The sequence below is a fragment of the Papio anubis genome, chromosome 17 (assembly GCF_008728515.1).
Source record: "Papio anubis isolate 15944 chromosome 17, Panubis1.0, whole genome shotgun sequence".
NCBI lineage: Eukaryota > Metazoa > Chordata > Mammalia > Primates > Cercopithecidae > Papio > Papio anubis.
Genome location: NC_044992.1, coordinates 23385118 through 23400064, shown reverse-complemented (window position 1 = coordinate 23400064; position 14947 = coordinate 23385118). Strand labels below are relative to the sequence as shown.

Here is a 14947-nt window from a genome sequence, read left to right as displayed (position 1 = left end):
AAAATGAAGCGGCTCACAGATCTGTGCAAGTTCTCCAGCTAAGTCCATATCTTCTTAAGCTGAGTCAGAGGTAAAAATTAGAGAAAAACCAGTTTCTCTCAAACAGGCAAGGGGAAGATCCTGGGAATATCCTCTGCCATTTTTGGGCTCCAGTCTCCCTCCGTGGCTAAAAGGACTATCGGGAATCAGATTGCCTAATTCTAAGTCCCAACCACACTCCTATGTAAATCAGTTAACCAATCTGACCCTCAATTTCCCCATATGCAAAACTGATGGTGTCTATGACATCAGGTTGTGGCCAAAATAAAGTGAGATACTGCAGTCACAGAAAAAATTAGCATAGCGCCGATAACATTAGGCACTTTTGATAGAAGATAACAACATTGACAGCTTATCTATCAAATGTGTGAGCTGACCTAGGTTATCCTTAAGATCTCTTCTCGCTCATATTCTATGCCCCTGTGAGAAAAGGGACCAGAATGTCAGAAAGGAGTGTCCCCTCCAGCCATCCCTTGAACAAATGACAGTCTCTAGGAGGCAATTCTTTGACGATTAGCAGGACGGGAGGCTACGCGGCCTGGGCCCTGTCTCCGTTACAGGGTGTCTCCCTTCACCTTCACCACCGCCACCCCTTATGCCAGCATTGTCTGAGCGCCTACTGGGTGCCGGAACCAGCCTCGGCCCTTGGAGGCTCACACGGACGGGGAGGGGGCAGGCAACACTCACTTGTTCCTGCGGATCCACTCGATGAGGGCGCGCACCTCGGGCACCTCGTCCAGGGCGGGGGGCTCGCCGGTGCTAAACTGGTCAGGAAAGCTGCGGTTGAGGTCGCGGCCGCGACTGTTGTCGCGGCCGCTGGCCCCTGGCGGGCCGCCGTCACCGAGGCCACAGTCGCCCTCGCGGGCGCGCTCGAAGCCATCGGGGTTGAGGCTGGGCAGCAGGTACACGTCGGTGGTGTTGAGCAGGCGGACCAGGCGCGGGTCCCCGCGGCGGTAGCCAGCCGCCAGCTCGCGGGCCAGGTAGATCAGCACCTGGCGCGACACAGTCTCGTCGCCGTGCATGTTGCCCACCAGTTTCACCTGGGGCCGGCCGGGCACCAGCGGCCCCGCAGCGTCCGGCCCGGCAGCGTCGGGCCCCGCGTAGCCCTCAGGGATTAGCGACCCCAGGCCGGCCGTGAGGCGCAGCACCCACAGCGGCCGGCCCTCCACCGAGCGACCGATGCTAAAGAGGCGGGCCAGGCCGGGGGGCCCCGCGGCCGCCGCCTCCCTCAGCGCAGAGCCCAACTCCTCTTCGTGGTAGTAGCGGTCGAACTGGCCCTCGGCCGCCTCGGCGCCCGCGCTCGTCGTTGTCGTCGTCGCCTCCGCCTTCTTGATGTGAGCCGCCCGGGCCGAGCTCCTCAGCAGCAGCAGGCACAGGAGCAACGGGAGCCGCCCCAGCCGCCAGGGCGGCCGCTCCTCCCGGCCGCTCGCCATCTTCCAGCACCGCCGCTAACCCAGGCTCCGCTCCCGCGGCTCCGCGCTCCAGGCGGCCGGGGCCCGCCGGATCCCCTCCGCGCCTAGCAACCCCATCCCGCCCTCCGGCCGCAACCAATCGCGGACGGGTCTGCTGGAGCGTCACCACCAGGGGGCGGGGCTTCCCTTAAAGCAGCCGCTTCTCTCTGGGCGGGCCTGCCTTCCTCCCGTCAGGGACGAGTTTGGTCACCCTCTTCCCTCGCCAAGGTTTTTCTTCTCTTCTGCGCCTCCTTGTTTCGTCTTCTGCGTGTGCTCCGCTTCTCACTCAGTCTCTTCTTTATGGCTTCTCCCCTAAATTATCACACATTTTTCTCTGAGAACTCCTGCTAGTTCCCTTCCCATCTTTGTTGCTGCCTTTCTCAGCTGCGCTTTAACGCTTAGAACCGAGAATGGAAAGAATCAAAAGGTTCGAAAGAATCATAAGACTCGAAAAAATCAATAGGTTCGAAAGAATCTTCGTTCGGACAGTCAAAGCCTTGGCCCAGTCTCCTAGACGCCTTCTCTCCGCATCCGTCCCGCCTCCGCTGGAGCCCCGCTGTCCACGTGCGGTTGCACGGGACGCCTCGTGAGGAGTAAGGCTCGCACCTCACTAGGCGGTGCATTCATTTTTAGAGTTGCTGCCTGGAAAGGTGTCCCATTTATGTCTAGCGGAAATGTGCTACGTAGTAGGCTCCCTTTGTGTTAATGTTGTCTATTTCTTAGGCATCACGTCACGTTGTTTTATTGCAAATAGGTCCCTGTGTGTGCTGGCCTCAGCCCTCATTAGGCAGATTTCATTTCACAGCTCGCCGGCCCACTTCTCACACCTCTTCGGAGCAAGTTGTATATTTAACTGTGCCCTGGAATGACATATTTCAAAACAGCAGGTTTGACATTTCTGGAAACACTTGCTTGGCACTCCTGAACTCCTCAGTGTTCAGCCAAAGATGGCAATTACAGCGTTTCATCAAGTCTAGAGAAGAGGTCTTTTAAATCGGCCTTTATAGGCTTTAGTTTCTTTAGCTTAAAAACGCAAAACTTTATCCCTTAATCGAATGCGAATTTCTACCCATCTAACAACATAATCGCAATAACTGGTATTTCCTTCTTTCAGAGCCAGCTATTTCAGGGCCCCTTCCCTGAACTATGACTGAACCCTACTTTAACTAATAGAGTTCATTCATTCCTCAAGTATTTATTGAGCAACTTTTATGTCAAAGCTAGATGCTGAGAAACAATTCATTCTTCTGCCCAGTCAAGAGACTCAGTGTAGTTTGTGATAAATGCTACAACAGAGGGGTACGGGTGAGGGAAATATCTGAACTTGAGGAGGAGGAAAGGAAGAGAGAAACCATGGAGGATGGGAAGAGTCCCAGGCAGGAGGAGAAGCAAGCAAAGAAAGCTGCAGGATCTGAGAACAAGTGCCTTTTGTTCTGGGAATTGCTTGCAGGGTCAGGATTACTGGTGTGAAGGGGCTCAGGGGCCAGTCTTCAGGGAGCACATTTGATCAGGAAGGCCATGGAGAACCATGGACGGATTTTAAGTTAGTTTAGAAAAATCCCTCTGACAGTAACACGGAAAACTGAATGGGAGGCCTAAGACTTGAGGCTGAGAGACCTGGAAGGAAGCTGCAATCCACGAAGACATGATGAGACTCTGAATGAGGGCAGTGCCAGGGGAAGTGGAAAGAAGGAAATGGATCCAAAAGACCTTCGGAAAGGAAAGTGGACAGGATCTGGAGACAGAGAGGATTGTAGGCTGACTTCAGGTTACAGCCTAAGCAACTTGCAGGTATTCACTGAGGTACAGCCCAGGAGAAAGCACAGGTTTAGGTAAAGATGATTAATTTAGTATTCTGCCACGAGAGCGAGCACCATCACTCTGGTCCTGTGAACGGCTCTTCTCCTCCATGCCCCATTTGATCTAGTCTACATTATGCACAGCAGCTGCAACTCATCAGAAACAAAGCCACAACTCTGTACAGAGAGACCTCCCACCATCCCCGGGAGTGCTCAACTACTACCCTATGCACTTTTACAGTAATCCAAGTCAAAGAAGCCCCAGAGGACACGTTAATCTCTAATCGAATATTTCCTTTTCTACCACGTTCACTCTCCTTTGAAACCTCTTCCAGCTTCTTCACTCCTGCAGTCTCGCCTAGTGAGACAGGCTGAAATGTAAATAAACAAGCGTGAGGGTAATGAGATAATATGGGAATGTAACTTAAGCCGGTGCCCTCCGAGGCCTCTTTCGGTTCTGCAGCCTTCTTCCTTAGCAGGTACACAGTTGTACACAGTTGCTTATGGTTAGAAGTGAAACCCAAAGCTCTAGACCTCAGTCACTGCTCACTGGAAGGGTAAAGGAGGGCAGAGGGCAGTCTTTGTGTTTACCCACAGCTGAATACCTCCAACTGCGTCTGAGAAGTCTTGATCCTTGTGACAGGTGTTTCTTTCCTCTTTCCCCAAGGAAAAGGTATGGCCTTGTAAGTGGAAGGCTTGAAGGTAAAAAGGTTTCCTGTTCACAGAAGCAGAGTGGCAATGACTTGGATTTTTTTTTTTAATTTTTGTATTTGACACATGATAATTGTACATATTTATGGGATACATGTGATATTTGATACATGCATACAATACATGATGATCAAACCAGGGCATTCTGGATAGCCATCACCTCAAACATTTAGCTAGAAGACATTTGAAATATTTCTAGCATCAAGAAATGACAAACAGTTGACCTGGATTTTTTAAAACAGGGCAGAAGCTTTTAGATGACCAGCCTAATTCAAGAACCATTTTCTTTACAAGATTCGTAGGTAATTAAAGCATAGCATAGACCAGGAACTTGTAAATGTCTCATTGTCCGGCACAAACACCTGCAGACTTACAAATTCAATTTGACAAATGTTTGTGGAGCACCCAATCTTGCGAAAGGTCTGTTGTGCCAGGTACAGGAGGATTGGAAAATGAATGAAGGAGATGTCTCCCCTCCCAGAGGACAGAATCTAGGAAGGGACAGAACATAGATACAACAAAGGACTAGATGTGTCTGCGGGACAAGAGCTACATAACAGGCACTGTGCAAAACCCTTTATATTGGTTGACTCATTTCATCTTCACAACAGTCCTATGAGGCTGGTGCTATTATCGTTCCCATTTCAAAGATAAAGAGAGGAGACATGAGGTCACACAGCTGGCAAGCCACAGATCCAAGACTCAAACCTGGGGAGTGTGACTTCAGAGTCTGTGTGCTTAACTTCTGTAATAAAACTCTTTCTAGATAGTGAGCTTTAAAAACGAAAAACAAAAACCTGTTTTTGGAACACACACACAAAAGCCATCATAATGAAGAGTTACATCCCTCGGTGGATCAAGCCTGTAATCCCAGTACTTTGGGAGGCTGAGGCTGGTAGATCACCTGAGGTCAGGAGTTCAAGACCAGCCTGGTCAACATGGTGAAACCCCGTCTCTACTAAAAATACAAAAATAAGTAAGTAAAAGAAATTAAAATAAAAATAATGAAGAGTCAGAGAAAATTTCACCAATACTGCTTGATCATGCTCTTCAACATCAGAACCAAGTTCAAATCCTGGATCAGTCCTTTTTCCATCGTTTTAGCCGGGGCAAGTTATTTCATTTCTCTGAAAATTAAAAGAGATAATACGTACATAACATTTAATGTAATACTTGGCATATAACAAGTGTTCAGAAATCACCGTTGTTTTTATTGTTTTCAATAAGAGAAATTCTCAAATGGTAAAAATGGAGAAAAGAGCACTCCAGGCAGAGAGAGCAGCAACGATAGATGCACACAGAGGGATTTCATGACTGGTGACTGGAATACAAGATGTGTTAGGAGGAGCAGCAGAAGCCATGCCTGCAAAGACTAGATGTAGATGAAGGCTTTGAATGCCATGCTAACGGGGTTTTGCTTCATTCCAAAGCAAATGGAAAACTTACAGAGCTGCTTGTCAGGAGGAATGGTGTGGATCCCACCTGTGTTTTAGCAAGAGAATTCCAGGAACCAAGTGGGCAAAGCTAAGGGATAGCTGCCATCCAGGCAAGAGCCAATTCTGGCAAGCTCAGTGAGGATTAAAAAGAAGATAAATTAGAGATGTTTAGTTTGTTGGATTGACAAGATTTAGCAACTGCATGGGTAAAAGAGAAGATGAAGTAAAAGATGACTTCATGAGCTAGTGAGGGTGACCAGGTAGGTGGCCTTGCCATTATCCAAGACAAAGAAGACAGGAGAAAAGATGCTAAATGGAGGGGCTTGGAGTACGTGGGAAAAGAGATTAGGTATTGAGTTTGGGAACTTTTAGGTTTGAGATGCCTGTATGAAATCCAGCGGCAGATATGTCTAGGTAATGGGAATGGCTTTGTTGTTGTTGTGTTTGTGTTTAAGACAAGGTCTCACCCTGTTGCTCAGGCTGGAGTGCAGTGGCACGATCACCGCTCACTGCAGCCTCGACCTCTCAGACTCAAGCGATCCTCTTACCTCAGCCTCCCCAGTAGTTGGGACTACAGGGACATGCTACCACATCTGGCTAATTTTTGTATTTTTTGTAGAGACAGGTGTAAGGTACATGGATGAGCTTTGGTCAAGAAATAGGCCGAGGTGGATATCCAGGCTTGCATGACTGGGCGACAAGAGCAAGACTCTGTCTCAAGAAACAAACAAACAAACACAACAACAACAACAACAACAACAACAAAAACCAGATGTACATGTTGGTTTAAAACTGCAGAAAGAATATGTAAATAATTTTAAAGGTTTACTAACCATTAACAAAAATAAAATGCAATATGCAGGTGACCAGTAATGTGGTTAGTACCTGCGGAAGAAGAAAGTGAAGAATTAATTGAGGGCCATAGAGACACATTAACTGTTCTTTTTTGTTGTTGTTGTTATTGTTGTTTTGAGATGGAGTTTTGCTCTGTCACCCAGGCTGGAGTGCAGTGGCACAGGTTTGGCTCACAGCAACCTCCACCTCCTGGGTTCAAGCAATTCTCCCACCTCAGCCTCACAAGTAGCTGGGACTACAGGCACACGCCACCACACCCAGCTAATTTTTGTATTTTTTTGGTAGAGACGTGGTTTCACAATGTTGGCCAGGCTGGTCTCGAGCTCCTGGCCTTGAGTGATTCGCCTGCCTTGGCCTCCCAAAGTGCTGGGATTACAGGCGTGAGCTACCACCCAGCCAGAGACACATTAACTTACAGAAGAATTAGAGGAACTGACAGGAAGCTGTCCCTAGAAGACAAGAATGATGGAAACATGAAATGGCATCCAATTAGTATTTTCATAAATTTGCTAATGTGTTATAAGCAGCAAAATAATAATAATAAAAGAATGATTTTCTGAACCGGAATTTTTTTTAATAAAGTCTCAAAATGGGCAGATTAAGGGAATTTTCAAGAGAACCTTTGGCCATGTCAGTTCTTACAAGTGCTGTTGGTTTTCTGCCCGGATTCTCTCTACAAGGCTCATGCACCCATCTCCTAGCTGATGCTTTCTTACATCTGCATCTTCTTGGGAAGATTTCCCTTGGCTGACAGGAGCTGCTTTGCCCAGAAATGCCTAAGAAATTACACACACTGCCTCCACCCCACCTCTTTCCAGGGTCATCCTACTGGTATATAGGTCCCCTTGCCTCTGGATGAGACAAACTTTGGAGCATTTTATGCTCCAGACAGAGCTTTCTGCAGAATCAGGCTGAGGTAAGAGTTCTTTTTTTCATTCTTGCTTAGCATCTTCTTCTGATCTGCTTCCCTTAATCCCTTTTAGGTTTCTCCCAAGGGCACTCCTTCAATAAATCACTTGTGTAAGCATCCCTGTCTCAGACTATGCTTTTAGGAACCTGCCTTAGGACAGCCAGGCAAGATATCACTCCATAGTACTTCCCTCTATAGGTTAGATGGAACACATTTTGCTTTCTTCGCATTATGTTTTCTTGTTTGTTTTGGTTTAGGTGTGGGGGGTTGTTATTTAGGGTGGGGGGTGGACTCTTTTTTTTTCATCAAAGTCTCACTCTTATCACCCAGGCTGGGAGTGCAGTGGCATGAACACGACTCACTGTAACTTCAACCTCCTGAGCTCAAGCAATCCTCCTGCCTCAGCCTCCCTTGTAGCTGGGACCACAGGTGTGCGCCACCATGCCTGGCTAATTTTTTTCATTTTTTGTAGAGACTGGGTCTCACTTTGTTGCCCCAACTGGTCTCAAACTCCTGGGCTCACACAGTCCTCCTATCTCGACCTCCCAAAGTGCTGGGATTACAGGCATGAGCCACTATGCTTGGCCTGGTGTAGCGTTCTTGTTTTGTTTAATTTTGTTTGTTTAACAGAGTTTTCTCTTACTTCCTTGGTGTTTCATCTTTCTAAGCCAAAGAATAATAAAAGATGTTTACTGAAATTTCTTTTAAAATTTGGCCGAGGTTAGGTAGGACTATTCTATTTTAAATTTTAGTTAGGCCTGTTTCTAGGGCATCGATTATGCTGTTTCCCAATCATGAGAGCTTGATAGTAATTTTGATCTGTATTTCCAAAAGACTCTCTATTAGCCAGCACTGAATAAACAGTAATTCTATTATCATGAGGCAGGGAAGGAGCAAAGCAGGTATCAGATACTTTCAGTTGTATGAGTCAGAAAACCTGACTCATTCTAGCTTAAATAATAAATGGAATTTATTGGCTCATGTAACTGAGAAGTCCAAAGGAGAAGTCTGGATTTGGGCATAGCTTTATCCTGTGCCCATTTTGGCTAAATGGGCACAAAACACCTGGTTTCTTTTTGTCCTGTGGCCCTGCCTTCTACAATGTTCACTTCATTCTAAGTCTGACTCCCCTGGTGATTCCACGAGGGCTGCCAGAAGCTCCCAATGCTACACGCATTCTCATTCATAGTTCAGCAAGAAAACAGAGGATGTTCTTCTCCTTCAAAATTGCCAAGCATAACTCAGATTGGAACTGCTTAGGTCACCTGCCTACTCCTGAACCAATTGCTATGGCCAGGGAGATGGAATATGCTGATCGCCTTAGTTTAGGATATGAGCTCTATTGCTGGTGCTGGGAATGGAATCTGATTCCCATGAACTACATGGATTCCCAGATAGAAATCAGGGCCTTTGGCAAAGGGGACATACCAATAAACACCAACCTGCTTCATGAAACAAGCAAAGGCAACAGAATATTGTATTCACTCAGCATTTATGAGCGTGCCCTGTCCTGGGCTGGGGAGCACATAACTACGTATGAGACAGAAGGAAGAAGAGAGAGAGGAAAAAGAGGAAATGCAGTGCAATACGTGACAATGTGAACAAAGTGTTGCTAACCAATACCAACATGGCACTTCAGAGTTTATGCTTTTCATACAGTTTGTCTCACTAACCCCCACAATTGGGAAAGGAAACTTTGTCCTTATTTTTGGTTGTCCAGTGTCTGAACTCCCTCTCTTCATCTGGGGAACCCTCCACCTTAGGAGTTGTGGTGGAAGGCAGGGCCTTCTCCCACTCTGCAGGCTAAAAATAACAGGTGCTTGCTCTCATAGGACATAAGATACATAGTCTGGCTTTAACCAAGCAAACAAACCTGTGACAGACTTCGAATTGGGAGCTAGTGACACAAAGAAACAGAGGCTGTGGATAATTCTTTCTAACTGTGGTGGGGGAGATGGCAGCAATATATAGCTTCTGGGGCGACAGAGCAAACAGAACACCCCGCCCCCAGCACCAGTGGTGCTGGCAGGACAAGCTGCAGCAGCTGGTACTTGGTGACAGTAGAGTGGTCTCCTAAGTTCTGCTGCTTGCTTTGTGGCATTCTTCCTTTCTGTTTGTAACCCCTGATTTCCCAACTGTCTTAGCAATTCTGTGAACCAGCCAATATCCTTTTAATAAATTCATTTTCAAGCAGACTCAGTTCCTATGGCTGCAACTTATGGAAATACAACTCTTTCAGGTCAATATTATCATAATTTTACAGGTAAGGATACAGGCTCTGAGACATTAGGTTACTGGTGCCCAGGACCACACTATCTTCCAACTGCAAACCCCATCGTTTGTTCAGTATATGTGTCATTCTTAGGTGAAGAGTAACTGGAAAAGTTTCCTTCATTCCTAAAACATTTCCTTCCCTCCCCATTTGTTTAGTGCCTAAAATGCACCATTAGAGAGGGGTTCTCTGAATCTAAAAGGCTTTTCCCTCAATTAAAAGGCAAACATCAAGGAATCTTGAGATCAGCTGACCCTTAAGGAATGGGGAGAAAGAGTGGGAATTCTTACCTTAGAGAGGATTTGTTTGACAGGCTTCTTGGAGAGCAAAGGCTAGTGAGAATGAATTGCAGATGAGAGAGAAAAACACTGAAAGAGGAGGAGTCGGGTTGCCAAAGCCAATGGTACCTGTGTGACTGGGGCAAAAAAAACAGAACTTGCCCCCACATTTCTAAAGAGAATCTTTGATTTAGCTGCTTGGCCACCTGGATAAACAGTGGCATTCTAAGTAGGGAGAGGCAGAGGGGAAATGAGATTGCATGACGCTAATTGTTCTCAGCCCTGGCTGCCCTTTTGTTTTTCTTGTTTTGTTTTTTGTTTTGAGATGAAGTCTCTCTCCATCGTGCAGGCTGGAGTACAGTGGCATGATCTTGGCTCACTGCAACTTCCGCCTCCCAGGTTCAAGTGATTCTCCTGTCTCAGCCTCCAGAGTAGCTGGGATTACAGGAGTGCACCCCTAGCTAATTTTTGTATTTTTAGTAGAGATGGGGTTTCACCATGTTGGTCAGGCTGGTCTCAAACTCCTGACCTCAGGTGATCTGCCCACCTTGGCCTCCCAAATTACTGGGATTACAGGCGTGAGCCACCGCGCCCAGCCCTGGCTACCCTTTTGAATAGCCCAGGGGGCCTTTAAAATATACTGGAAGAGGGCCAGGGGAGGTGACTCATGCCTATAATCCCAGCACCTTGGAAGGCTGAGGTGAAAGGATTGTTTGAACTCAGGAGTTCAAGACCAGCCCGGGCAACTACTAAGACCCTGCCTCTGTTTTTTTTGTTTGTTTGTTTTTTTGTTTTTTAAAATATATTAAAAATAACAAAATATGCTGGTGCAGGGGGGACTGGGGGAATCCGCTTAATGGGTGCAGGGTTTCCTTTTGGGTAGTGACAATATTAGGGAACTAGATAGAACCAATAGTTGTACAACCTTGTGAATATAGTAAATGCCACTGCATCCTTGACCTCCTCGGCCCAAGCAGTCCTCCCACCTTAGCCTCCCAAGTAGCTGGGACTACAGGCACACACCATATGCCTGGCTAATTTTTGTATTTTTTGTGGGGACAGGTTTTTGCCATGTTGCCCGTGGCTGGTCTCAAACTCCTGGGCTCAAGAGATCAGCCCACCTCAGCCTCCCAAAGTGCAGGGATTATAGGCATGAGACACCGTGCCCGGCCGATTGTGCACTTTAAAATCATTAATTTTATGTTGTGTGAATTTTGCCTCAATTAGAAAAAAATATTGGCATCCCCTGAGAGGGAAGTGGGTGATAATGAGCTTATATGAGGGTGGAAGCAGCTCTTGAGAAGTGTGCGACTTTAGTAGAGTGATGGTGCACTCTATAATGAGCTCAGAAACTTTCTCCTAGATGCCCTCAAGATCACTTCAGGTGAATAATGAATGGTGAAGATTTACATGCTTTACTTTTCAAGGCTTTTGTAGGAGTTGGACTTTGATTTCTTTTGGATGTGAATCTGGGCTGAGACAGGGCAATATAGCTTAGTTTCACCAGGGTTCTACCTTATACTTATTTTACCGGTTAGACCAATGCTAGCCCTAGATTCTAGCAACAAATTTGAATGGGACCAAATACTCTCTTGCTCACAGGTAGTATGGTGTGCCAGATCTGAAGACATCCTCCAGTAAAAACAGCAAGAAATTGGGATGGTGCACTCTTGCATAAAGGGTCTAGGGCATGACTCCCATCCCCAGCCAGAAAAATGTTCAGCTACCAGGAATGCCCTGGCAGCCAGCAATTTCAGCCTCTAATTTTGATGAAAACACTTGCCAAGACTGAATTGTCACAAACAAAGCACATTTACACCCAACCAGCTGTATTCCATCTTAAGAGTACAAGCTGAAGCTCCAGAAGGTGAAGAGACTGATGCTATTCATGGGAACAATCTGCAGCCATCTCTCTGTTATAGGTCTGGGTGAAAAAAAAAGGTACAAGGGAAATTATAGTGCTGGAGAAAGCAGTTGCCCAAATACTGCAAGCCCGCATACAAACCAAAGCTCCCTGGGAAACCCTAAGCGTGAGGGACACAGAACAGGAGAGCGGGTCTACAAAAGACCTTCATAAGAAAAAATTAGTAGCTCAAGGGAAACACTCAAGGAAAGGAAAGAACAATGAAGCCACATAAAAGAGGGTGAACTGATATAACCAAAGATAAGACAAAACTGGTAGAAATTATAGCAAATCTGAAGCCGATGTTCCAGGCAAGTTCTCTAATGGTGCTTTCCAATGCCACCCTGCTCCCCATTCCCTATCTTTGTCCTTTTCCCAGTACTTGGTTCTGCTCTGCAAGCTCTTTCATCCATTTATTAGTTAATTCAACAAACCTTGATTAAGCGTGGTCTTTATGCCAGTACAAGGCTGCAGGCACGCAGAAGTGAAGAAAACACAATTAAGACCAGATAAAGAAGAGCCTTGCCGGGCGCGGTGGCTCGCACCTGTAATCCCAGCACTTTGGGAGGCTGAGGCGGCCGATAACTTGAGGCCAGGAGTTCGAGACCAGCCTGGCCAATGGGGAGAAATCCTGTCTCTACTAAAAATACAAAAATTAGCTGGGCATGGTGACATACGCCTGTAGTCCCAGCTACTCAGGTGGCCGAGGCAGGACAATCGCTTGAGCCCGGGAGGCAAAGGTTGCAGTGAACTGAGATTATGCCACTGCACTTCAGCCTGGGCGACAGAGCAAGACTCTGTCTCAAAAAAAAAAAAAAAAAGAGAGAGAGAGAGAGAGCCTTAGAGAACTTAAGCACTAAAAAGATGAGAGTCTCCCTGTCCCAAAAGAAAACTCAAAATTAAATTTGATTTTTCTTTTTTTTTTTTTTTTTTTTTTTTTTAGACGGGGTCTCCCCCTTTCGCCCCGGCTGCAGTGCAGTGGCACGATCTCGGCTCACTGCAAGCTCCGCCTCCCAGGTTCAGGCCATTCTCCTGCCCCAGCCTCCGAGTAGCTGGGACTACAGGCGCCCGCCACCACGCCCGGCTAGTTTTTTGTATTTTTAGTAGAGACGGGGTTTCACCATGTTAGCCAGGATGGTCTCGATCTCCTGACCTCGTGATCCACCCGCCTCGGCCTCCCAAAGTGCTGGGATTACAGGCTTGAGCCACCGCGCCCGGCCTTGATTTTTCAAAATGACATAAACCTTGCATGTTTTTGATTTTTCATAATAACATAAATCTTGCATGTATGCTAACATTAAAATAGCTTCTTTCTAGATGTGGGGATTACAAAATTCAGATTTTATTAATTAAAGATGAGTGTTTCTCTCACTGTCACTCTCATCCTGGTGTTCCTGCTTTGCTAGTGCCTTCAGGGATGACCCAGCTGTAAACATTTCCTCTACCTTTGAAAAGGTGAGGACTCACGGGAGGACGATTCTTAACTTTCTGGCTACTGTGGCTGCTCTTCTCTTTCCCAATTTCTGGTAGCCAGTGTGTTGGTTAATGAATGGAAGGATGTTGGGGTGGCAACAGGGGAAGGAATTGGTATTCTTGAAAAAGGATCGGCCTATTTGCTGACAAAATTGTTGGGCTATTATGTCAGCTGTGGTAGCTGTGCTTCAAGACATGGAGAATAGTCAGGCGTGGTGGCTCACTCCTGTAATCCTAGCACTTTGGGAGGTTAAGGTTGGTGGATCACTTGAGCCCAGGAGTCCCAGACGCCCAGGCAACATAGTAAAACCCAGTCTCTACAAAAAAAAAAAAAAAAAAAATTAACAGGGTGTGGTGGAATGCACCTAGTCCCAGCTACCCTGGAGGCTGAGGTAGGAAGATTGCTTGAGCCCAGGGGGTCAAGGCTGTGATGAGCTGTGATTGTGCCACTGCACTCCAGCCTGGGCAACAGAAAGAGACCCTGTCTCAACACACACACACACACGATGTGGGGAAGATTTTGAAAGCACCAAAGGAACAGAATGGATTCCATCTTGGGGTGAATTAAATCAGTTCTTTTTTTTTTTAGAAAGAGACCCTGTCTCAACACACACACACACGATGTGGGGAAGATTTTGAAAGCACCAAAAGAACAGACTGGATTCCATCTTGGGGTGAATTAAATCAGTTCTTTTTTTTTTTTTGAGACAGAGTCTGACTCTGTCGCCCAGGCTGGAGTGCAGTGGTGCGATCTTGGCTCGCTGCAACCTCTGCCTTCCAGGCTCAAGCGATTCTGGTGCCTCAGCCTCCTGAGTTGTGTGTGCCACCATGCCCAGCTAATTTTTATATTTTCAGTAGAGATGGGTTTTCACCATGTTGGCCAGGCTGGTCTTGAACTCCTGACCTCAGGTGATCCACCTGCCTCGGCCTCCTAAAGTGCTAGGATTACAGGCATGAGCCACTGCACCTGGCCCCAAAAGGAGAGCTATTTTTGAAACTAAAAATATAAGGACATAGTTTCAGGATAAAGAAGAGTTCTTGGGCCTTACGTGGTGGCTCACACCTGTAATCCCAGCACTTTGGGAGGTTGAGATAGGCAAATCACGAGGTCAGGAGTTCAAGACCAGCCTGACCAACATAGTGAAACCCCGTCTCTACTAAAAATACAAAAAAAGAAGCACTTTGCAAGGCCAAGGGAAGTGGGCAGATTGCTGGAGCCCAGGAACTTGAGACCAGCCTGGGCAACATGGCAAAACACCGTCTCTACAAAAAATACAAAAAAAAAAAAAATTAGCTAGGCATGGTGGTCCATGCCTACAGTCCCAGCCACCTGGGAGGCTGGGGTGGGAGAATCACCTGAGCCCAGGAAGTTGAGGCTGCAGTGAGCCATGATTGCACCATTGCACTCCAGCCTGGGCAACAGAGTGAGACCCTATGTCAAAAAAAAAAAAAAAAAAGAGTTCCTTTTTTACTAAATGAAATTTAGACCAAATGAAATTTTACCAAAAGAAATAATGTTCTCCCACATTATTCTTATTTTTAAAATTTCATGACAGATTAATAATAATGAAAAAATTACTTCCATATCATCACCAGTTTGGAGACTAGAATTCGGAACCACTACCAGTAGATAGCACAAAATGGGTTGATAGGACAACCAGGGATAAAAACCCTGAGCCCATTGAAACATTATTCTGACCTATATGACATTTCTTCTGTCCTGAAAGCATGCTTGCACTCAGGTATAGATGAATAGCATGCAGAAATATTTCATAGACAGTTACTGGAAGACTGAAGACCAAAGAGGCCTCTCCACCAGA

General features: G+C 46.5%; 1 protein-coding gene across 1 annotated transcript in view; it reads right to left on the bottom strand.

The window, feature by feature from the left end:
* Window positions 1–1529, bottom strand: part of CPD (carboxypeptidase D) — an 89961-nt gene extending 88432 nt beyond the window's left edge. The window contains exon 1 of the mRNA XM_003912557.4: window positions 727–1529. Within this exon, the coding sequence (XP_003912606.2) occupies window positions 727–1472 (746 nt within the window). The 5' untranslated portion in view covers window positions 1473–1529. The remainder of the gene's footprint in view (window positions 1–726) is intronic.
* Window positions 1530–14947: the final 13418 nt, after the last annotated feature.